This window comes from Schistocerca americana, chromosome 2 (genome assembly GCF_021461395.2).
Source record: "Schistocerca americana isolate TAMUIC-IGC-003095 chromosome 2, iqSchAmer2.1, whole genome shotgun sequence".
Lineage (NCBI taxonomy): Eukaryota > Metazoa > Arthropoda > Insecta > Orthoptera > Acrididae > Schistocerca > Schistocerca americana.
In genome coordinates, this window is record NC_060120.1 from 670,791,870 (window position 1) to 670,815,171 (window position 23,302).

Consider the following 23,302-nt stretch of genomic DNA (forward strand, 5'->3'; position numbering starts at 1 on the left):
TAATTACAACACCAGAAGAAAAAACTGACATCCATTACTCAACATTAAGGTTGTCTTTAGCACAGAAAGGGGTGCACAACGCTACAAAAATTTTTGACCACTTACCCACTGATATAGAATGTCTTAACAGACAGCAAGGTAAAATTAAAAAATAAATTGAAAAAGTTTCTCCTTGACAACTTCTTCTATTCCGTAGAAGAATTGCTATGTTTTTAATGTGTAAGAAATGGTGGATAGGAATTGCTAACTCAATCCGTGTGTAAAAAAATTATTATATGGTGATGTTTAGAGTACAAATAGATGTACAAATTAATTTGCAGTGAGTGTGTAAAATAGCTCGTTCCACATCATGACGTTTTATCGTGCAAAATAATCCATGGAACGTGAAAGTAACTAACTAGCAAACTAATGAAATAGAGCCTAAAAAGAAACAAAAGCGCAAAATCCATTACTATAATGGATAACGATTAGGGCGTTGAAGATTTGTTAACGTCTGATATTAGCAAACGACGACACTTTCTCCCCACCAATATCAAAAATTTCTTCCTGGCAGACCAGACCTTAATTTCCAATTCAGTCTTCGTTATGCGGACGTGGTATGTTCCGTTCAGAGGGCCACCTACTCCTAAAAAAGGCGGGGGATTTCTCTGGAGGAAAGGTCTGATTGATAAATCTGGGAATTTTTCATTGTCGGTGAGGATTTTTCTGCTTCGCGTGCGGCTGTGGTTTCTGTGCGGTCTCCTCTCAACTAAGAACTTTTTATTAATTGAAAATAACTGTGTTTAGCGAAGTAAGTGTTAATCCATATGGTAGAATTTTTTATGGTACTCCGCACTAATTGTATAGCAGGTCTATGTAATAATGTGATACAATTCTTCTCCTGTGTCGAATGACGTGTCGTGTTTTTCTGCTGTTATCTTTGAACCAGTGTCGAGCAGGGTTTTGTGTAAATACTAAATAGTGGGCGAGAGGTGCTCCGAGCTTGAAAGTTGTAAGTAAATTTGTCTTATCGTGAAGGTCTGAAGATTATTGGGTTGCTGGATAATGACGTGAAGTTTGGGAAGGCAGAGCGAGTGTTTGGTATAAATTAGTGTGCGCGTCATAAGAGGTTTTTTTGACGAAAAGTCTGAACATTTATTAATTTGATTTTCGTGATAATTTACTGGTCGGAGTTTTAAATCATTTAAAGGTACATCTCTTTGTATTGAGCAGTAAGTAAATCTTATTTGTGTGACCAATGTATCGTCTTCGGAAGCTAATTTATGGTGGCTGAAAGGCGGACGCACCTGGTTCGTATTCTGGCCATGTAATTTCATTGTGAATTGGTTGGGGTGATATTGGGAGTATAATCGTAGCGGTAGACCAGATTTTGTGTGACATGGTTCTTCAGTTAAATCGGACCTAGTATGCTTCAATTCCGTGTGATTTTGGTACAAGTCATCCAAATTACTCCTTACAATATTGACAAAGGCAGCTCATAACAATGTACACTCAAGCTCTCAACGTGAAATCCTTAACCTAGTATAGAGGCTACGATCCCACAGCCAATTCAGCCTAATCTAGATGTTGAGTCATGCTGTAGATAAATCTCCATCAGTAACTAAGATAAAACTGTGTCGCTGGTGAATTATCACACACTAGCATTCACAAGTGTTATATTTGTACCCAAAGGTCCGAATTAGTGTTGGTCACATTTGGTCGAATTGTGCGAAATTAAACTTGGAGGTACGAAATCATTGGTAAACAATTAGAAAATCAGATTTTCTCTAGGTTCTCAGTGTGTCTGTGAGAAACAGTATTGTAAGTCAATACCAGATAACCGAAATTTAATTATTTTTGGCTTTAGTTATGACCAATAGGCCTATTTCTGGTATTTTTTTAAATGATCGATAATACGTATGCAGTTAACAAATTCTAATGGTTAAGCTATAATCATTGAATGGTAAATCAAGTATACTTCCTCAGAAGATTTGAGTGTTCTGAAGTTGGGTTGGTTAAAACTACTTTAACCAAAAGTGCCAGATCTGGAAGATGGTGGCATGTTGCTTGCATTCTTGAAAAGGACAATAAATTTTAAGACATTTGTTTAAGATTATTTATATATTCTTATCAAATCCTTGAAAATATTAGCTGTTTGTAAAGGCCTGCTAGGAAAGGTTGAGCTAAGGATGCTCACTGGAAGGATCTAGACTTTGGTGACAAGCTGTCGTCATAAATTCATTTTATATATAAAAAAATGAATTGAGAAGGAAGTGTAGAAGTGAGATTTAAAGCTAAATTGTTAATGAAATTGAATAAAATGGAAATTCCCCAAACAGTATTTTTATACCTCATTGGAGAAAGATCGAGTAAAACGCTCAACAGAAACGCAGGTGGCTAAAATCATTCTTGTGAAGTTTTTTCAAGTAACTTTTGTTACTTGATTTATCATATTATATTTATAGTATAGTGTTTCTAAATATGTAGTTTACATTCAAGTAGCTCTTTTATGTAGGCTCCTAATATGTTCAGAATTTTATATCATACAACCTGTTCTTTGTAGACATGTGGAAACTATAATTTTTTTAGAGAGAACAAGAAGGGTGCTTCTGAGATATTTCAGGTATTTTAATTTTTTACATACAAAACTAATAAATAATGATGTTATGAGTTCCAAACCTTTGGTCGTTTTGATATAACTGACCCATTTCTAAACTGGTGCAATGTTGTAAACAAGTGCCTGCTGTGTCAGTGTTGGTAGCGTTAGTTTACAAAATAGAACAAAAGTCAGTGATTTGTCCATAGTGGTGTTTCACTGCTGACAGATTGAGAATGGATGGCTGTAAAAGATGGAGCGTAGTTCATTACAAAAGTTAACGCATGTGTGTCATATGGTGTTTCTGAATGTGGTCATTGGGAAGCTAGAGGAATGTAAAAGGAAAAGTTTTGTAACAAGCACAACCCATATTGGGATATATGTATAATTATTAATAGAAAATTGAAAGACTGTGTCATTCAGCAGTGGTGGTCACGGTCAGTGTTGAACTGTGTAGAAGCAGCAAAGCATTAGTGTGATGTCTTAACAAAACCTTTGTTGTGGTTACATTTGTACGCAACATGAAGGCAACATATGTGAATACAAAGTAAAAGTTGCAATAACACGTTCATATGTAATGTAATCCAAAGTCTTAGTACCCTATATGTTACTCACTTTTCATAATAAATATTCAAAATTGCTTAGGTAAACCCAGAAGGTTAATTTGCATAACAAATTATGAATATTTTGTTGCTTATTATGTATGTACATAAACTATAAAAACGCAGCGGGTAGTGGGATGAATGTAACTCACACTAAGAAAAATGCATCAAATTGCCTGTGAATGGTGCAGTTTAGTTTTCTGCATGGAAAATTATGGTAATTATCCAATTTCATCCGTAGCATTGAAAACTACCTATTGAGGTGGTGCAACGGTTAGCACACTGGACCCGCGATTCGGTAGGATGACGGTTCAAACCAGTGTTTAGCCATCCTGAATTAGGTTTTTCATGATTTCCGTAAATCCCTTCACAAAAATTCCAGGATGGTTCATTTGAAAGGGCACGGTAGACTTCCTTCCGCATACCTTCCCTAATCCGATAGGACCGATTACATCACTGTTTGGTCCCCTCCCCCACAAATCAACCAACCATTGGAAAGGGGGGGGGGGCGGAACAACCACCTCTCCCTCCTCCTCTGCCCCCCTCCCTCCACACTGTCTATTTCCTCCCTCACCGTCACACTCCCCCGCCTTCCTTCCTGTCCATCTCCTTTTCCCATCCTCTGACCTTGAGTCTTGTTTATTGTTATTGCCAACTAATCCTTGATTGAGAGTTTGTCACTTACTACCCAACAGAGATGGTATTCCACTTGGCCTTCAGTGACTGTTACAAAAACACATGGTGACTTTACAGTCAACAAGTGCAATGGCACTGTGAATGATTTCAGGAGTTGTGTGTATACTATCAAGTGTTTTGGTGTGTTTTTGTGAAGTATGATGATGAAAACTCATGTTAAGCTGCCCGAAAGGTCCCCCCTTCCAGGTGCAATAAAATCGTGGCCTACTAATAAAATGAATGGGTTAATCGCTTGGGGCCAATAGTATAAGGGCACGAGAGACCTCTCCTGGTGCTACTGCTGCTAGATTTGTGAACTGAGCGAGGTAGTGCTGGTATTAGCACACTGGAATGGCATTGGGGATGCCAGTTGAAAGCCACGTCTGGCCATTCTGAGTAATCATCTGTCAACACAACTTTGCTATTTTGTTTTAAAGTGGACTGTGAGGAAGAAAGTGAAACATTATATAGTTTGGTACACCTCTTCCCATCCCCCCCCCCCCCCCCCCCTTAAAAATTATATATGCGGGAGAAACAAGTTTGTGTAATGGTTTAAATTACCTGCTATCATGCTTAAAACTGACTGTGAGGATGAAAGAGAAACTGCACATTTTCACAGCACACCAGTTTCTTTCGTGCAGTTGGTTTAAACGGAAAACGTGTAAATTTTTGTTTAAATGATTATCTTATAATTGTCAAGTAAATTTTTCATAACATTTCCCATTCTTTCATATACATGACTTACTTTTGTATTGCAACATGGATAAAGAGACTTGGCATGGGAAAATATGCTGTAAAGTGTCTCCGTTATCACAAGGCTTCTGGGAATCCTGTGTTATTGTACTGAGGCACGTGCAAAATTTTTGTGCACACAAAACCCTGTCTGAGGTATAAAATTATATAATGTCGTGTTATTTCAGTTTCACAGTAAGTAAACTGTCAGAATTCTACTGACTCATAAAGTTAATTTCATATGAGTGACATGCCTGGATGTAACAACAAAATAAGGAAACTTGTGGAAAAATGCTTCAATCTGAAGACAAAAGAATCAAATACGCTCTTAAAAGACTTTGAAAAATGTAGCATCTGCTGCCAAGGTGTACCTTCCTCAGCACCTTTGAAACTTTTGGCATATGAATATAACTGCACTTTATGTGCGAAGAGAAGAGCAGGCAGTGGCAGTGGGAAACAGACTGAAAAGTAATAAAGTGCACAGAAAGAGCTGAGAAGACAATGGTAATGTGAGAGAAAGAGGGGTGTAGTGGCAGTGGAACATATGCTGAAGAGCCAGAGAAACACCTGCCTGATGTCGTGTAGGGGCCCCGTGAGTGCACAGAAGTGTCAAAACACGACATGCCATGGACTCAACCAATGTCTGAAGTATTGCTGGAGGAAACGGACACCATGAATCCTGAAGGGCTGTCCATAAACAGGGTGTTACAAAAAGGTACGGCCAAACTTTCAGGAAACGTTCCTCACACATAAATAATGAAAAGGTGTTATGTGGGCATGTGTCCGGAAACGCTTAATTTCCATGTTAGAGCTCATTTTAGCTTCGTCAGTATGTTCTTCCACCTACGCTCAATGGAGCACGTTATCATGATTTCACACGGGATACTCTACCTGTGCTGCTAGAAAATGTGCCTTTACAAGTACGACACAACATGTGGTTCATGCACGATGGAACTCCTGCGCATTTCAGTCGAAGCTTCTCAACAACAGATTCGGTGACCGATGGATTGGTAGAGGCGGACCAATTCCATGGCCTCCACGCTCTCCTGACCTCAACCCTGTTGACTTTCATTTATGGGGGCATTTGAAAGCTCTTGTCTACGCAACCCCGGTACCAAATGTAGAGAGACCCTTCGTGCTCGTATTGTGGACGGCTGTGATACAATACGCCATTCTCCAGGGCTGCATCAGCGCATCAGGGATTCCATGCCACGGAGGGTGGATGCATGTATCCTCGCTAACGGAGGACATTTTGAACATTTCCTGTAACAAAGTGTTTGAAGTCACGCTGGCACGTTCTGCTGCTGTGTGTTTCCATTCCATGATTAATGTGATTTGAAGAGAAGTAATAAAATGAGCTCTAACATGGAAAGTAAGCGTTTCCGGGCACATGTCCACATAACATATTTCCTTTCTTTGTGTGTGAGGAATGTCTCCTGAAAGTTTGGCCGTACCTTTTTGTAACACCCTGTATTTGTAAGAGTAAGAGCAGGTTGAGATCTCTTCTGAACAGCACATTGCAAGGCATCCCAGATATAATCAATAACATTCGTGTCCGGGGAGTTCGGTGGCCAGCGGAAGTGTTCTAACTCATAAGTGTTCCTGGAGCCACTCTGTAGCAATTCTGGGTGTGTGAGGTGTCGCATTGTCCTGCTGGATTTGCCAAAGTCTCGGAATGTACAATGGATATGAACAAATGCAGATGATGAGACAGGATGCTTATGTACGTGTCACATGTCAGTCATATGTAGAGGTGCCAGGGGTCCCATATCACTCCAACTGCACACGCCCCGCGCCATTACAATGCCTCCACCAGTTGGAACATTTCCTTGCTGACATGGAAGGTCCACGTATTCACGAAGTTGTCTCCATATCCATGTCTGCTTGATTCAATTTGAAACCAGACTCGTCTGACCAGGTAACATGTTCCCAGTCATCAACAGTCCAATGTTGGTGTTGATGGACCCAGGGATTGCGTAAAGCTTTGTCTTGTGCTGTCATCATTGGTACACAAGTGGGCCTTAGACTCCGAAAATCCATGTCGATGATGTCTCTTTGAATGACGCTTGTTGATGGTCCAGCATTGAAATCTGCAGAAATTTGCATTGTTGGTCCCATTCTTGCAGTATCTTTTTCCAGCCACAGTGATGTTGGAGATTTTATGTTTGACCAGTTTCCTGATATTCACGGTACACTCTTGAAATGGTCGTACGGGAAAATCCTCACTTCATCGCTACCTCGGAGATGCTGTGTACCATCGTTTGTGTGCCGACTATATCACCACATTCAAATTCACTTAAACCTTGATAATCTGCCCCTGCAGCAGCAGTAACCAATCTAACAACTGTGACAGTCACTTGTCTTACTTAGGCATTGCTGACCACAACACCATAATCTGCCTGTCTAAATATCTCTCTATTTGGATACATGTGCCTATGCCAGTTTCTTTGCTGCTTCAGTGTAGTAGCCAATGACAGAACAGTGCTAGGAAACAAGTGAAGGAGACAGTATCAGTGGGAGAGAAATTGAGGAGGAGAATGTGGGTAAGAGGAGATGATGATGATGATGATGATGATGATGATGATGATGATGACAGTGTGAAAGAGAGAGAGAGAGAGAGAGAGAGAGAGAGAGAGATAGTGACAGTGGAAAGAAGCAGCGGCATTAAGAAGGAATGAGAGAGAGAGAGAGAGAGAGAGAGAGAGAGAGAGAGAGAGAGAGAGAGCAAGGGTAAGTCTCTTGTGAGTCTGTAATAGTGAGAGGAGGTGAAGGTGGTTGGAGGGGGGGGGGGGGGGGGGAGGTGGAGGAGGAGGACAGAACCAGAGAGACTGGCTGTGAGACAGAAGGCAGTGAAAGGTAGACACTCAGATATAATGACAGTGAGTTGGGATGAATGAATGAGAATGGGCAAGTGGTAGTGGATGGATATGAGTAATGGACTAGCAATAGTGGGTGTGAGTGAGTTACAGTTAAGGGTGCTTGTGGGAATAAGATGTGAGTTGCATGTTAAAGAGTGAATATGTTCACATACCATATTTTTTTTGGGAAAATTTTTAGAGGTGCTGAGGAAAGTAGAACGAGGTAGCTGGTACCTCACTTCTCAGTCAGCCTTTTAAAAAGGAGCCTATTTGTGTGCTCCGACAGAATTTTTTCTGCTTATCATTTTCGTGATAAATGTTACCATGTGTCAGTTAAGCAAAATATTGGATAGACAAATTATTTGTGGGTTTTCATGTGTCTAAAAGCTTACCAGTCTAACTCATCCATGTTAAAGGAGCCATTAAGGAGAAACTACTTCAATTTACATTTGAAAACATTTCGAATATCTATTGGACATTTAATTTCAAGAGCCTGTTGTCAGAGTGTCATAGCTTTGTGAATCACTACTTTTTGCGCAACTTAAATTCAGTAGAGGAGAGTGCAGATAACTTTTCCTTTTACTGTTGTACTTTTCCTTTTACTGTTGTACTTTTTTAATTAACTCCATTATTCATTTGTTGATAAAGTGCATTCTATAGATGTAATAAGAACGTATACAATTTCGATTATATGTATAACACAATAAACACATCTTAATTCGATGAAAACTTAATCCTGCTTAGATGAATACCCACCACCAAAGAGTTCCTTACTATAAGCACGATAAGATAGAAATGTGGTTGAGGACCATTTCTACATCTACATCCATACTCTGCAAGCTTTTCACAAAACAACCTAATGGATCCAAAACTTCATTATCCTCCAATGGTTCAAAATCACATATCGTACCCACAGGTAAACTTGCCTCTACACTTACCCAAAGTGACTTCCCGGTGCCATTAGACACACACTTACGCGAATTAAGCCTTAATGCTAATGTACGTGGCTCAGTTGGTTTGTTCATTACATTGAATGCCCCTTGCAACAGCTCTGCATTGACAACAGTTTCCCCTACCTGAAATAACATTCCACCATGTTCCACAGTTCGTTGCCCAAGGTCAATTTTGGCATGATGTTGATGCAAGAAATCTACTTTACATCTATATCTACATCTACATCCACACTCCTCAAGCCACCTGACGGTGTGTGGCGGAGGGTACTTTGAGTACCTCTATCGGTTCTCTCTTCTAGTCCAGCCTCATATTGTTCGTGGAAAGAAAGATTGTCGGTATGCCTCTGTGTGGGCTCTAATCTCTCTGATATTATCCTCATGGTCTCTTCATGAGATGTACGTAGGAGTGAGCAATATACTGCTTGACTCCTTGGTGAAGGTATATTCTCGAAACTTCAACAAAAGGCTGTACCGAGCTACTGAGCGTCTCTACTGCAAAGTCTTCCACTGGAGTTTATCTATCATCTCCATTACATTTTCGCGATTGCTAAATGATCCTGTAACGAAGCGCGCTGCTCTCCGTTGGATCTTCTCTCTCTTCTATCAACCCTATCTGGTACGGATCCCACACTGCTGAGCAGTGTTCAAGCAGTGGGCAAACAAGTGTACTGTAACCTACTTCGTTTGTTTTCAGATTGCATTTGCGACTGCTTTACCGATGATCAACTTTATATGATCATTCCATTTTAAGTCACTCCTAATGCCTACTCCGAGATAATTTATAGAATTAACTGATTCCAGTTGCTGACCTGCTATATTGTAGCTAAATGATAAAGGATCTTTCTTTCTGTGTATTCGCAGCACATTACACTTGCCTACATTGAGATTCAATTGCCATTCCCTGCACCGTGCGGCAATTCGTTGCAGATCCTCCTGCATTTCAGTACAATTTTCCATTGTTACAACTTCTCGATATACCACAGCATCATCCACAAAAAGCCTCAGTGAACTTCCGATGTTATCCACAAGGTCATTTATATATAATGCGAATAGCAACAGTCCTACGACACTCCCCTGTGGCACACCTGAAATCACTCTTACTTTGGAAGACTTCTCTCCATTGAGAATGACATGCCGGGTTCTGTTATCTAGGAACTCTTCAATCAAATCACACAATTGGTCTGATAGTACATATGCTCTTACTTTGTTCATTAGACGACTGTGGGAACTGTATCGAACGCCTTGAGGAAGTCAAGAAACACGTCATCTATCTGAGAACCTATGTCTACGGTCCTCAGTGTCGTGGACGAATAGCGCGAGCTGGGTTTCACACGATCATCTTTTTCGAAACCCATGCTCATTCCTACGTAGTAGATTTCTAGTCTCCAGAAGTCATTTCTTGCAAAACTGAAAATCTAAAAGAAATAAAATTTCAAGAAACACCTTTTATTGAATAACTTTAGAAACACATGAAACAGAAATGTAAAAACACATTAGATTTTTTTTCTCACTGGGGTATTAAATAAAAGTTGCATCCAAATAATAATTTTGTGGAAGTATTACAAGGAAAAACGCAATGAAACCACAAAGTTTTTGCAAAATTGAACAACTACACGTATCGCAATTCCTTAGAATAACCAATGGCCTGTTATTTGTGAATAACTGGAAAGTTAATATATTACAATCCTTGTAATAAATTGGTTCATCATAATCATATATTGTTGCAGCTTTAGCTTTGTCAATGCCATTGTTACTGCGACCTTGAAGAGTTTCTATGTATAAAACATTCTTGAGTCATCTGAGTGTTGTCGTCAAAATACTTAAGGAGTTTCTTTACACCTTCAGTTTTCATAGCACTGACTTTATTTTTTAATCTTAGTAATGGCACACTGTCCATTTCTGTGAAGTTGTTTTTTCCATCACTTGGACCAAACTTGAATCTATTCTGTTTTTTTTTTTCACACACAATTTTTCCAGGCTTTTTGTGTATGAGAATTGTTGCTTCACTTTGAATGGAAACTTTTTTTAATGACATTGTTGCTTGTGGGTTTCATATCATGAACCCGCCAGTCAGGAAAAGTGTGAAGTTATTCACATGAATACTAAAAGAAATCAGCTAAATTTCGATTACGCGATAGGTCACACAAATCTGAAGGCTGTAAATTCATCTAAATACTTAAGGATTACAATTACAAATAACCTAAATTGGAACGATCACATAGATAATATTGTGGGTAGAGCTAACCAAAGACTACGATTCATTGGCAGAACACTTAGAAGGTGCAACAGGTCTACCAAATAGACTGCTTACACTACACTTATCCGCCCTATTCTCGAGTATTGCTGTGCGATGTGGGATCCGCATCAGGTGGGACTGACAGATGACATTGAAAAAGTACAAAGAAGGGCAGCTTGTTTTGTATGATCGCGAAATAGGGGAGATAGTGTCACAGACATAAGTGAATTGGAGTGGCAATCATTAAAAGAAAGGCGTTTTTTGTTGCAACGGGATCTTCTCATGAAATTTCAATCACCAGTTTTCTCCTCAGGTTGCGAAAACATTCTGTTGGCACCCACCTACATAGGGAGAAATGATCATCACGATAAAATAAGAGAACTCGGGGCTCGCACAGAAAAATTTAAGTGCTCGTTTTTCCCGCGTGCCGTTTGAGAGTGGAACGGTAGACAGACAGCATGAAGGTGGTTCATTGAACCATCTGCCAGGCACTTTTTTGTGAATAGCAGAGTAATCACGCAGATGTAGATGTAACTTCTAGGCACTCTTGGGCTACATAGATGAAAAGGCTACATTAATCTCTTAATTATTTCTGAATACAGATGCCCTTTCAATACATTTTATTGTTAGTGGTCACTTATTGTATACAGTATCCATACCAGCTAAAGAATCTTTCTTTGTTAATTTGAGCTACTTCCTATATAGTTAATTTGTTCCCGTTTCTCATTTTGTGATAGTGTGTCTATTTAACTGTGCTGTACTATCTACTTTAAAGTGCATAATTGTCACAAAAAGCTGTATATAGTGAAGGGAGAGCTTTAACATTAAGTTCTCTGAATTTTTTCTGCAGGATTGGTATTAAAATTTGAGAGCTGAAAGTTTGTAAATCTTTCTTTGGTCATTTAACAGATCTGCACACCAAATTTGAACAAATTCAGTTACGATAGTGAGACCTGTAGATTACTTGATATGGCTTAAAGCAATGTAAATGTTTGATTCCCCCCCCCCCCCCCCCCCTCTCCAGATTACAGGACTTGCATAATATCCCCATTACTTTGGAAACATTAAGTGTTTCTGTCCTGCATGTAGCAACATGGCTTAATTTGCTAAAATTTTTCTTGATTTTTTTGTAATGAGCTATAAAATATGGTAAAAGGGAAGACCTTAAATACTGAAAAAAAAAACCTGTCCAAAGCTGAAGTAAATTTGAACATACTGCTCCTATTTTTCTTATGGCCCATTTAAATTTCTTTGTTTATCCAATCTTCCATTTGTAAAATTTTGTTTAGAAAAGCTAAACCAATCTGAAATAAAATACAGGTTACATTTCCTTTGATGATAGAGTGTGCAAGAGTATGTTAGATAGTAACTGCATAGTAAGAAATGATTTATTATAATAGTACTTGAAATTTGTGCTACAACTCTTTAATTGGCATTAACTTTTCTCCATGTGTAATTCCTCCGTAGGCATCATAATGTACACAGACCAGGATGACCCTCTTGAGACATGCCCTTATGAGAAGGCTCATCAGATACGAAGATCTAGAATGCAGATACATATAGTAAAATGCCGCAGAAATCATCCCATGGCAGAAATGCAGATCTGCCCATTTAATGCTACTCATGTTGTTCCTGTGCCTGATTACCAGTATCATCTGAAGACTTGTCCCAGCAAGAAAATAATTGAGCAGCAATTTTATCGTCTTACGGATGAGGCAGACTCGGGTGAAATAAAAGCAGCTCCATTTGATGTGCCAGAAATTGACTGTGAAGAGAACTGGGACACACAAGTTGGTGCAGGATATGATCCCAGTCTGAAGGCAGGACCAGCTCCAATTTTTGTAGCAAAGCAGGTTTGTAAGCTATTCATTATATAAATCTTAAGTTAAAATTCCTGGCTGTACATGTTTGAGTGATCAAAGTGTGTTAGCACTCAAATACCCAGTACGTCACTAACAATTGTTAGCAAACTTAAAATTTTTTTCTATGAGTTTAGTGTCGGACGTCTCAAGTGTAATTTTCTGTATTGTGGTGCAGTGAACACATCTTCTTTCAAATTGGCATCACTGATCTTGGGGGAAAGACTTCTTTCACATGATTAAAATCATCTCTGTTTCTCAAGACTTTGTGAGATTCATCAGGCCTAACTTAATATTAAGTGCAAACAGTATAAATGTACTTGTACTTGGCCCAACTAAAGATTTGTGCTAAAGTTTTCTTTCCTGCAATATATATTTGTCCCATGTGTCATTCCTTGATGTTGTAGTTATTTTGAGGTCTTAGTTGTTCCATGCGCACAGAATGTACTTCAGTTCAGAATCTTACTCGTAGTGTGAAACACTCATTAAGTGATACAATTTATCCCATATAAATTAATGTAAAATACGATAATGCATTCCATGCAGAAAAAGTACTAAAAGTTTTAAGTTATTCATGCCATTTGTTCAAAGAAAATTACACATACAGTTATTATGTACTTTACTATTCATGATACAGAACTAATTCTTTTTTATTAGGAAACTGACACTTAGAAACTTGACGAATATGCAACACAGCATTATCATCAAATAAATTTGTAGCATGCATAATGACTGCTTTATTGGGGTGATGATTTTCAATGTATTATGCGACTGATACCCATGCTTTCAGCATTCTCTTATTGCATCAGAAGACTTTTGCTTTGCTGTTACCACCTCCTCCTCCTCCTCCGAACTCCTTTCAACAACTTCCTGCTGTGTAACACACTGCAACTCCATAAGCTCTTTGGTGGTTAGGTCTTGGTTGTGATCTTCCGCAACGTCATTGATATCATTCTAGTCCCATGCTGTTGGCCAAATACACAATTTCATTGACTACAGGCTCCACAGGTACTGACGCAAATGCTTTGTCACATTCGACAATGCACTCTGGACAAAGCTTCTGCCAAGTGTAAGTGAGAGTTCCTTGTAACCCCTTCCCATGCTTTCTTGATCATCTTGACGCAGACAATGTCAGTCTATTCTGAACAATGCTTGAAGAATGCTTTAGTGTAGAGCATCTTCTAGAAATAATCTGCTAGTCTGTAGGCTGGGATAACAGTGGTGTTGGGAGACAGAAATTATATCTTGATGAATTGGAATTTGGTCAGTGTTGTCCATAACGAACAAGACATGGAGTGGCAGATCCATCTCAAGAAAACGTTTTTATTCACCAGAGGACCAAACACTTCATTGATCCTACACAAAAAAGATCATGTATTACGCAAGCCTTGTTGTTGGACCTCCACATCACATTAAACCTGCTCTTCTGGACTTAATAATTCTTGAAGGCTTGTGGAGTTTCTGAATGGTAAACAAGCAGCAGTTTAATTTTCAAATCACCGCCTGCGTTGGCTCAGAATAGCAGTGTGAGATTAACTTTCATCGGCTTGTGACTGGGCAGTGCATTCTCCTCTGCTGCTTAAAAAAGGTACGCTTTGGTACCTTTTTCCAGAGTAGACCTGTGTTGTCGAAATTACAAACATATTGCAGCAGATAACCCTCATAATCTATGAGCACCTTGAAGTTGCTGATGAAATTCTCAGCTGCCTTTGTATCGGAACTAGCTGCTTCGCCGTGCCTCACAGTGCTGTGGGTGCCAGTTGTTCTTTTAAACTTCTCAAACCACCCACGGCTTTCCATAACACTTCTTCGACCACGGATGATTTTGGCGTCTTCTTAACAAGGTCAGCGAAAATCATTCTCGCCTTTTTATGCAATTACTTTTCATTTATCCATATAAGAAACAGCCCTTCGACATAATCCAGAATATGAAACAGTTGTTTAGCATCTGTCTCCTTAATTTTGTCCTTGTTCTTGAGGATAATGCAAATAGGTCATGTATGTACACGCTAAATCAGCAACGCTCGCACTATGTTCACGTTTTTCAATGATTTTGTTTGATTTCTAAGGTCATTTTCTTTCTCGTATGATTGTCTACCCCGCCCCCAATGAACCATGGACCTTGCCGTTGGTGGGGAGGCTTGCGTGCCTCAGCGATACAGATGCAACCACAACGGAGGGGTATCTGTTGAGAGGCCAGACAAACGTGTGGTTCCTGAAGAGGGGCAGCAGCCTTTTCAGTAGTTGCAAGGGCATCAGTCTGGATGATTGAGTGATCTGGCCTTGTAACACTAACCAAAACGGCCTTGCTGTGCTGGTACTGCGAACGGCTGAAAGCAAGGGGAAACTACAGCCGTCATTTTTCCGGAGGGCATGCAGCTTTACTGTATGGTTAAATGATGATGGTGTCCTCTTGGGTAAAATATTCCAGAGGTAAAATAGTCCCCCATTCGGATCTCCGGGCGGGGACTACTCAAGAGGACGTCGTTATTAGGAGAGAGAAAACTGGCATTCTACGGATCGGAGCGTGGAATGTTAGATCCCTTAATCGGGCAGGTAGATTAGAAAATTTTAAAATGGAAATGGATGGGTTAAAGTTAGATATAGTGGGAATTAGTGAAGTTTGGTGGCAGGAGGAACAAGACTTCTGGTCAGGTGACTGCAGGGTTATAAATACAAAATCAGATAGTGGTAATGCAGGAGTAGGTTTAATAATGAATAGGAAAATAGGAATGCGGGTAAGCTACTACAAACAGCATAGTAAATGCATTATTGTGGCAAAGATAGGTACGAAGCCCACACCTACTACAGTAGTACAAGTTTATATGCCAACTAGCTCTGCAGATGATGAAGAAATTGAAGAAATGTATGATGAAATGAAAGAAATTATTCAGATAGTGAAGGGAGACGAAAATTTAATAGTCATGGGTGACTGGAATTCGGTAGTAGGAAAAGGGAGAGAAGGAAACATAGTAGGTGAATATGGATTGGAGGGAAGAAATGAAAGAGGAAGCCGCCTGGTAGAATTTTGCACAGAGCACAACTTAATCATAGCTAACACTTGGTTCAAGAATCATAAAAGAAGGCTGTATACATGGAAGAACCCAGGAGATTCTAAAAGGTATCAGATAGATTATATAATGGTAAGACAGAGATTTAGGAACCAGGTTTTAAATTGTAAGACATTTCCAGGGGCAGATGTGGACTCTGACCACAATCTATTGGTTATGATCTGTAGATTAAAACTGAAGAAACTGCAAAAAGGTGGGAATTTAAGGAGATGGGACCTGGATAAACTGAAAGAACCAGAGGTTGTACAGAGTTTCAGGGAGAGCATAAGGGAACAATTGAAAGGAATGGGGGAAAGAAATACAGTAGAAGAAGAATAGGTAGCTTTGAGGGATGAAGTAGTGAAGGCAGCAGAGGATAAAGTAGGTAAAAAGACAAGGGCTAGTAGAAATCCTTGGGTAACAGAAGCAATATTGAACTTAATTGATGAAAGGAGAAATATAAAAATGCAGTAAATGAAGCAGGCAAAAAGGAATACAAAGGTCTCAAATATGAGATAGACAGGAAGTGCAAAATGGCTAAGCAGGCATGGCTAGAGGACAAATGTAAGGGTGTAGAGGCTTATCTCACTAGGGGTAAGATAGATACTGCCTACAGGAAAATTAAAGAGACCTTTGGAGATAAGAGAACCACTTGCATGAACATCAAGAGCTCAGATGGAAACCCACTTCTAAGCAAAGAAGCGAAAGCAGAAAGATGGAAGGAGTATATAGAGGGTCTATACAAGGGTGATGTACTTGAGGACAATATTATGGAAATGGAAGAGGATGTAGATGAAGATGAAATGGGAGATATGACACTGCGTGAAGAGTTTGACAGAGCAGTGAAAGACCTGAGTCGAAACAAGGCCCCGGGAGTAGACAACATTCCATTAGAACTACTGACGGCCTTGGGAGAGCCAGTCCTGACAAAACTCTACCATCTGGTGAGCAAGGTGTATGAGACAGGCAAAATTCCCTTCGACTTCTAGAAGAATATAATAATTCCAATCCCAAAGAAAGCAGGTGTTGACGGATGTGAAAATTATCGAACTATCAGTTTAATAAGTCACAGCTGCAAGATACTAACACGAATTCATTACAGACGAATGGAAAAACTGGAAGAAGCCGACCTCGGCGAAGATAAGGAAGGGCAAACCTATGTTTCTAGCATTTGTAGACTTGGAGAAAGCTTTTGACAATGTTGACTGGAATACTCTCCTTCAAATTCTGAAGGTGGCAGGGGTAAAATACAGGGAACGAAAGGCTATTTACAATTTGTACAGAAACCAGATGGCAGTTATGAGTCGAGGGACATGAAAGGGAAGCAGTGGTTGGGAAGGGAGTGAGACAGGGTTGTAGTCTCTCCCCGATGTTATTCAATCTGTATATTGAGCAAGCAGTGAAGGAAACAAAAGAAAAATTCGGAGTAGGTATTGAAATCCATGGAGAAGAAATAAAAACTTTAAGGTTCGCCGATGACATTGTAATTCTGTCAGAGACACCAAAGGACTTGGAAGATCAGTTGAACAGAATGGACAGTGTCTTGAAAGGAGGTTATAAGATGAACATCAGTAAAATCAAAACGAGTTAGATTAGGAAATGAGACACTTAAAGTAGTAAAAGAGTTTTGCTATTTGGGGAGCAAAATAACTGATGATGGTCGAAGTAGAGAGGATATAAAATGTAGACTGGCAGTGGCAAGGAAAGCGTTTCTGAAGAAGAGAAATTTTTTAACATCGAGTATATATTTAAGTGTCAGGAAGTCTTTTCTGAAAGTATTTGTGTGGAGTGTAGCCTTGTATGGAAGTGAAACATGGACGATAAATAGTTTCGACAAGAAGAGAATAGAAGCTTTCGAAATGTGGTGCTACAGAATAATGCTGAAGATTAGATGGGTAGATCACATAACTAATGAGGATGTATTGAATAGGATTGGGAAGAACAGAAGTTTGTGGCACAACTTGACTTGAAAAAGGGATCAGTTGGTAGGACATGTTCTGAGGCATCAAGGGATCACCGATTTAGTATTGGAGGACAGTGTGGAGGGTAAAAATCGTAGAGGGAGACCAAGAGATGAATACACTAAGCAGATTCAGAAGGATGTAGGTTGCAGTAGGTACTGGGAGATGAAGAAGCTTGCACAGGATAGTGGCATGGAGAGCTGCATCAAACGAGTCTCAGGACTGAAGACCACAACAACAACATGATCGTCCGGCTTTGTTTGGGAACATATCTACGAAGGTTATGAAAATTTGCTCACAAAAAACACTGTGAACACAGGTTTAGGAAAATGTGTGATCACAAGCTGCACTAAGATGGCAGCGGGAGGAGTGCTAAACCCAGACTGCAGTTTGTACTAGAAACAGCATTCATATGCCGCTGCCGGCAATGAGAGTTGTTCATATTGTTGAACGTTCCCCTGCTGCGCGTGAACGTCTGGTGACATCACAGTAAATCGTTGTCACTCATTATGCGAAACATTGCTCATTAGTGTGTCTTTGTGCAATTTGTTTTGTTCGTTATTTGAATTGTGCTTATGGGATGGCCTTAAGTGAGGGTTCTCTGTAGATTATTAGGGTATTTTGTAGAGTAAGGGAAGGAAGGAGGAGGAGTGTTAGTTGGGATGTGATTTGACAATGCAGGCATGACACATAATTACAGGACAACTTTATTTGCAACTCACTGCTTGGAGAATACACACAACATGTAACAGTTAACTTTAAAACATACGCATAGTGACATTTACAGATAGTTATAAATTAGAAATTGAGTGTTACGTTCGTTGCCCTAGGATTGAAGTCAAAGTCCTTCAGCTTTAGTGCAAAAGGTACCTTCTTCAATCAATCTGCCATCATGTCTTCTGTTGGCTACTACTCCAGTTTCAGTGGACACTCTTGTAGAGCCTGACATGATGTGATGTTTTATGTAAATGTGACTTGTTGAGTGAAAAACTGGGTTGTGTGCTAACTTTCCAGCTGACTGTCATTATAAAGGTGATATGTAACATTTTTCCTATAACCAGCTCCATCATGAATGTTGACAGTGGAATTGCCTCTTTTTGCTGTTTCCATGAGGCTCATGCACTCAACTTTGGTTGATGAAATAGTAACAAGTCTTTGCTTGCATGAACACTATGATATTGCTGCTCTGGATAAGGTGGAACTGTAGCTGAAGGAAGACTTCCCATCAGCAATGGACTTTCCCAGTCAGCATCTGCGAAACTGAAGATTCCTTCTTTTTCCTTGGCATAGGTAAGTTCCGTGTGTGTGGTTCCTTTGAAGTATCTAAGGATTCGCTTAGCATCTTTCCAGTGAATACAGTTATGGCTGTCATTGTACTGGCTTAGCTCGTTGACCGGGTAGTGTATGTCATGTCAAGTGCTGATGGTGATTTAAATCATTGCTCCAACCAGTTCTCTGAATGGATAAAGAGTACAATGTTTTTTTTATTTGTAGCCATTGCATCCAACTTGCTCCGAGTTGCCATAGAGTTCTTGATTTGATTTGGTTTTTATCAGGGAAGCAAAAACAACGTTGATAAAGTCCGCTGCTGCCCACACTGAAACAGAGTTTAGTGTGTGGTATCATTCCCTGTGTCTCTAGTAAAGCCAACCAATGCTCTTGAACAGTGCAAGGAGATCCTTCACTAGTGATTTGCTAGACACAATTTCTTCAGGTCTGGTTGATCCAAATACTCTGTGTCTTTTAATCTCCAATGCTTCGCATTTGAACATAAAATGTGATGAGGTTTCCTCTCCCACACCACACATCCTACATTTGGGGTCTTCTTCTATTATCCCCATTGTATGTAAGTGTTTTTTGATATTCTCGTGGCCTATCAACAGTCCAACCATGAGTTTCATTCTCAAACCTAGGATTGAGAGACTTCTTAGACCATGGCATCGGCGTCAATACCTTGCCATGTTTCTGCATTTGGACCTTAGCCCAGTATTCTACATGCTGTCTCCTTGTCCTGTCTTGTAGCTTTATTTTGATCGTTGTGTTGGCGATTGTTGCGTTGGCGATCGTCAGGACAGGTTCCTGTCCAATAAATGGTGTCTTCGCCCCATCCTGGCCAACATATTGGCTTGCTCATTACCACTAATCCCTCAGTGACCAGGGCCCCACATTAGTTTTTCCCTATTGCTTTCCCCTGGACTTAATGGCATTCTGCCACGATCTTTGATCTTGTTGCAGAGTCTGCCAGTGCTTTTAGGGCTGCTTGGCTGTCTGACTGAATGAAAGTGCTATGACCTCTGTAGCACCTCCACAAATTCTCCTCCACGCACACCCTGATAGCAGATATTTCTGCTTGAAACACAATGGCCATCTTCCGTAGAGAAATTGCACTTTCCAGCCTTGGCTGCACTCCGTATACCCCGGCCCCAACACCATGGTCTGTTTTCGAACCATCAGTGAACCAGACTATGTCCCCAGTACGATTTCGAAATTCGTCATCCCAGAGCTCTAATTCCTATTACTAGATTGAAAGGCTTGTTGAAGCAGCTGGGAGTTATTATATAGTTGGCCGCCATGTCCCTCAACCGTACCTATGCCTACCTCACTCAGTATTTTAGTGTGAGATGCTGGATACCCCAGTGAGTTCCAGTTTTTGTCAGTCTTTAACCTGTGTGCTCCAGCTGCTGCCTCCATATTTACCCACAGGTGTAATGGGGTCATGTCCAGCATGGTTCCCATCCCAGCAGTGGGTGTGCTACTAATTCTGCCCGTAATGGCTAAGCAGGCCAATCTTTGCACTTTAGCAGCTACCTGCTGTTCTACCTTTTTCCAACACACTATAGCCCCATAAGTGATCATAGTCTTACTACCATGGTGTATATCCAGTATATACTCTTGGGGCTTAAGCCCCAGTTTTTACCACAAGCTCTCCTGGTACTCATTAGGGTACCTTTCACCTTGGAACATGTGCTCCTTAAGTGATGGGTCCACAGTCGTTTCTCATCCAGGGTTACCCCTAAATATTTCACTACCTCTTCACTGGTAGTTTAATCGAGAAGGTTCAGATTTCAGCATATGTGTTGGATCTGCTTCCTCATAAAATGGTACGACAGTCTTCCAAGGGCTGACCATTAGGTCATGTTTTCTGCACCAATTTTGAACAATGTTCAATGCTCCTTGTGCCATAGCTCTCTGACTGTACTTAAAAATTTGCAAAGTAGTACTATGACAAGATTGTCTGCATATCCCTGCTGAAAGTACTGTTTAGAGTTTAATCCTACAAAACTGGGTGTTGTGTGCTGTCCTTAGGTTAGTTAGGTTTAAGTAGTTCTAAGTTCTGGGGGACTGATGACCATAGATGTTAAGTCCCACAGTGCTCAGAGCCATTTGAACAATTTTTTTAATCCTACAAAGAGTTCATTCACCACAAGGTTCCGCTATAGAGGGGACAGGATCCCTCCTTGTAGACAGCCTCTGTTGGTGTTGATTACCATTTTTTCTTGCATCATGGTGGCTTCTACTTTTCTACCATTAAGCGTGGCTCTAATCTACCTACAAATGGTGGTCTCCAAGCCATGTACCTTTGCTGTCTTAACCATGGATTTAAAGGCAATGTTACTAAAAGCCCCTTCGATGTCCAAGAAGATGCAGAGGGCTATTTCCTGAAAGGGTAGTGCTTCCTCCACTTTCCAAACGAGTTGGTGGAGTGCAGTTTCACATGATTTTTTTCTGGTTGGTATGCATGTGGTTTGTGTGTGGAGGGACTGTAGTGAACCATCTCTTCCTAATGTGCACATTGACCAGTTTTTATAATGTTTCAAGAAGAAAGGAGAACAGACAGATTGGTCTCATATCCCCGGCTGTGGTATGTTCAGTTCTTCCTGGCTTTGGAATGAAGACAACCTTCACTGCCCTCCAGAAGTTACGAATGATTCCTGTTGCTCGACTAATCCTAAATAACCCATCCAAGAATTCTGCTTCAGTTTGTGATACCTGGACCAGGTGGGATTAACAGAAGACATTGGATTTTCACAAGGAAGTGAAAATGTCATTGCAGTGTTGAAGAACATAGATAGACATATGCCTGAAGATAGGTGGAAACTATTCTGCAAATGCCTACTTAAAAAGTTTCAAGAATCATTATTTAGGGAAGGTTTAAGGAGTATACTACAGCCCCCCCCTCCCCGTTTCCTGCATATTTCTCCTGTAGAAAATGCGAGAACATTAAACTTACTACAGTGTGCCCAGAAGCATTTAAACAGTCATTTCTTTCATGCTCCGCGTGCATTTGGAATGAGAAGAATCAGCAATGTTATGGATTCATGTATACCCTCTGTCATTCACTTCAGCATTTTGAATGTGTGTAGCTGGGAATTTCAGTTGCATGACGTGCTTTCATGATGTTCATTTCTGAGAACTTTTTTCAGTATAATTTTAGTAATGTTTTACTGTCCTTAAAATTCAGCAAAAGCATTTAGCAATTTTAAATCATTTTTTTTTTTTTCTCTACAAATGGACATTTGCAACAGGCCTATGTTTCGGCACATGCCACATACAGTGCCAGCATATTGATACTCCTCTTGAGTGAGAATCAATTAATTATGGAGCATTGCTACTTCTTGTAGTGAGCAGACTTTCATTTACTGCTCTATATTTATGACCACTGTAACAAAACTGTAGAATTTTTTTTTCCTCCGCTAACCTTCAGAAGTAGTAACAAAAATGGGTAGCAGTATATAATGTAGCTTGGCTTTCAGTGGTGGACTACAATGGACTACAAGCCCTCTGCTTTGTGTCCTAGTCTTCCTCATTGTGTAGACGTTGTCAGTTGCATATGTTGTTTGCTTTTCAGTTTTCACTTTTTGTGATATAGACTGGTTATCTTAAATGATTATTGGAAGTTACAGACTGCTATTTTGACTCTCGAAAATCTGGCGGAAAAAGCTAACTTTGCTGTTGGAGGTACCATGGGAATGATTCTTTTTACATAATTGTATTTTAAACTCAGTTTCAGTCTTTCATTGTTAAGTATATTTCTGTACCATCTCTACCTAGAATATGCCAAATTTACTGTCTTACTGCTATCAATGGTTGGGTAAAAATACATTATCTTCAGATAATTTGAAATGTGTTTCTCACCCACATAGAGACGATGGCTTCCACAAAGATGAGCTTTTATTAACTTGGGTTGCAAGGACTTAGGTTATATAAAATCCTACTTTGCAAAGTAGTTATCCGTGGCGCTTATTTATTTATAGTGATACCATCATAAAGAACAATTACTTTCCAACAGCAACCAAGACGGCTGCTTTATGATGAGTACACCATGCTGGATTGTCATCACCATCCTACAGCATCATTCTGAAACTGGCTAGTGCTGTTAACTAGTGACGTGTCTGTTGCTTTTAGTTGTGGTGGGAGAACGACTGTTCAGATCTTTATCTGGCCATCCAGATTTAATTTTCTGTTTGATGAGGGCATGCCAAATTTCCTTCCCCATCCTTTTGTAATCCGAGCTTGTGCTCCATCTCTAATGACCTCACAGTTAATGGAACATTAAACTCTAATCTTCCTTTGAGTCATTTACTTGTTTCTTGACGAAAATGCAGCTCCCACTAATTTTGATCTACCACTGACCACCTGGTGCATTTGGACCCAGCAGTTGGATAAGCTTTCGTATGTCACCACTCACCTAATTGCTATGCTCTTCAATATACATGGTGTCCATCATTAAAGTTGCAGTTTCAAAACGCTGTAGAAAGAGAACCACTGCTCAGAATGACGTCATATTTGAACAGCATATT

General features: G+C 40.0%; 1 protein-coding gene across 4 annotated transcripts in view; it reads left to right on the forward strand.

Moving 5' to 3' along the window:
- The first annotated feature begins 557 nt into the window (after positions 1–557).
- Positions 558–23,302, forward strand: part of LOC124595725 (gametocyte-specific factor 1 homolog) — a 40,083-nt gene continuing 17,338 nt past the window's right edge. Inside the window, exons 1-2 of one of the 4 annotated variants that reach the window (XM_047134594.1) lie at positions 558–693; positions 12,099–12,484. In XM_047134594.1, the coding sequence (XP_046990550.1) occupies positions 12,107–12,484 (378 nt within the window). In that variant the 5' untranslated portion in view covers positions 558–693; positions 12,099–12,106. Of the gene's footprint in view, positions 791–906; positions 992–1,032; positions 1,190–12,098; positions 12,485–23,302 lie in introns of those variants that run through there. The other 3 variants (XM_047134593.1, XM_047134592.1, XM_047134595.1) reach the window with 3 other exon arrangements.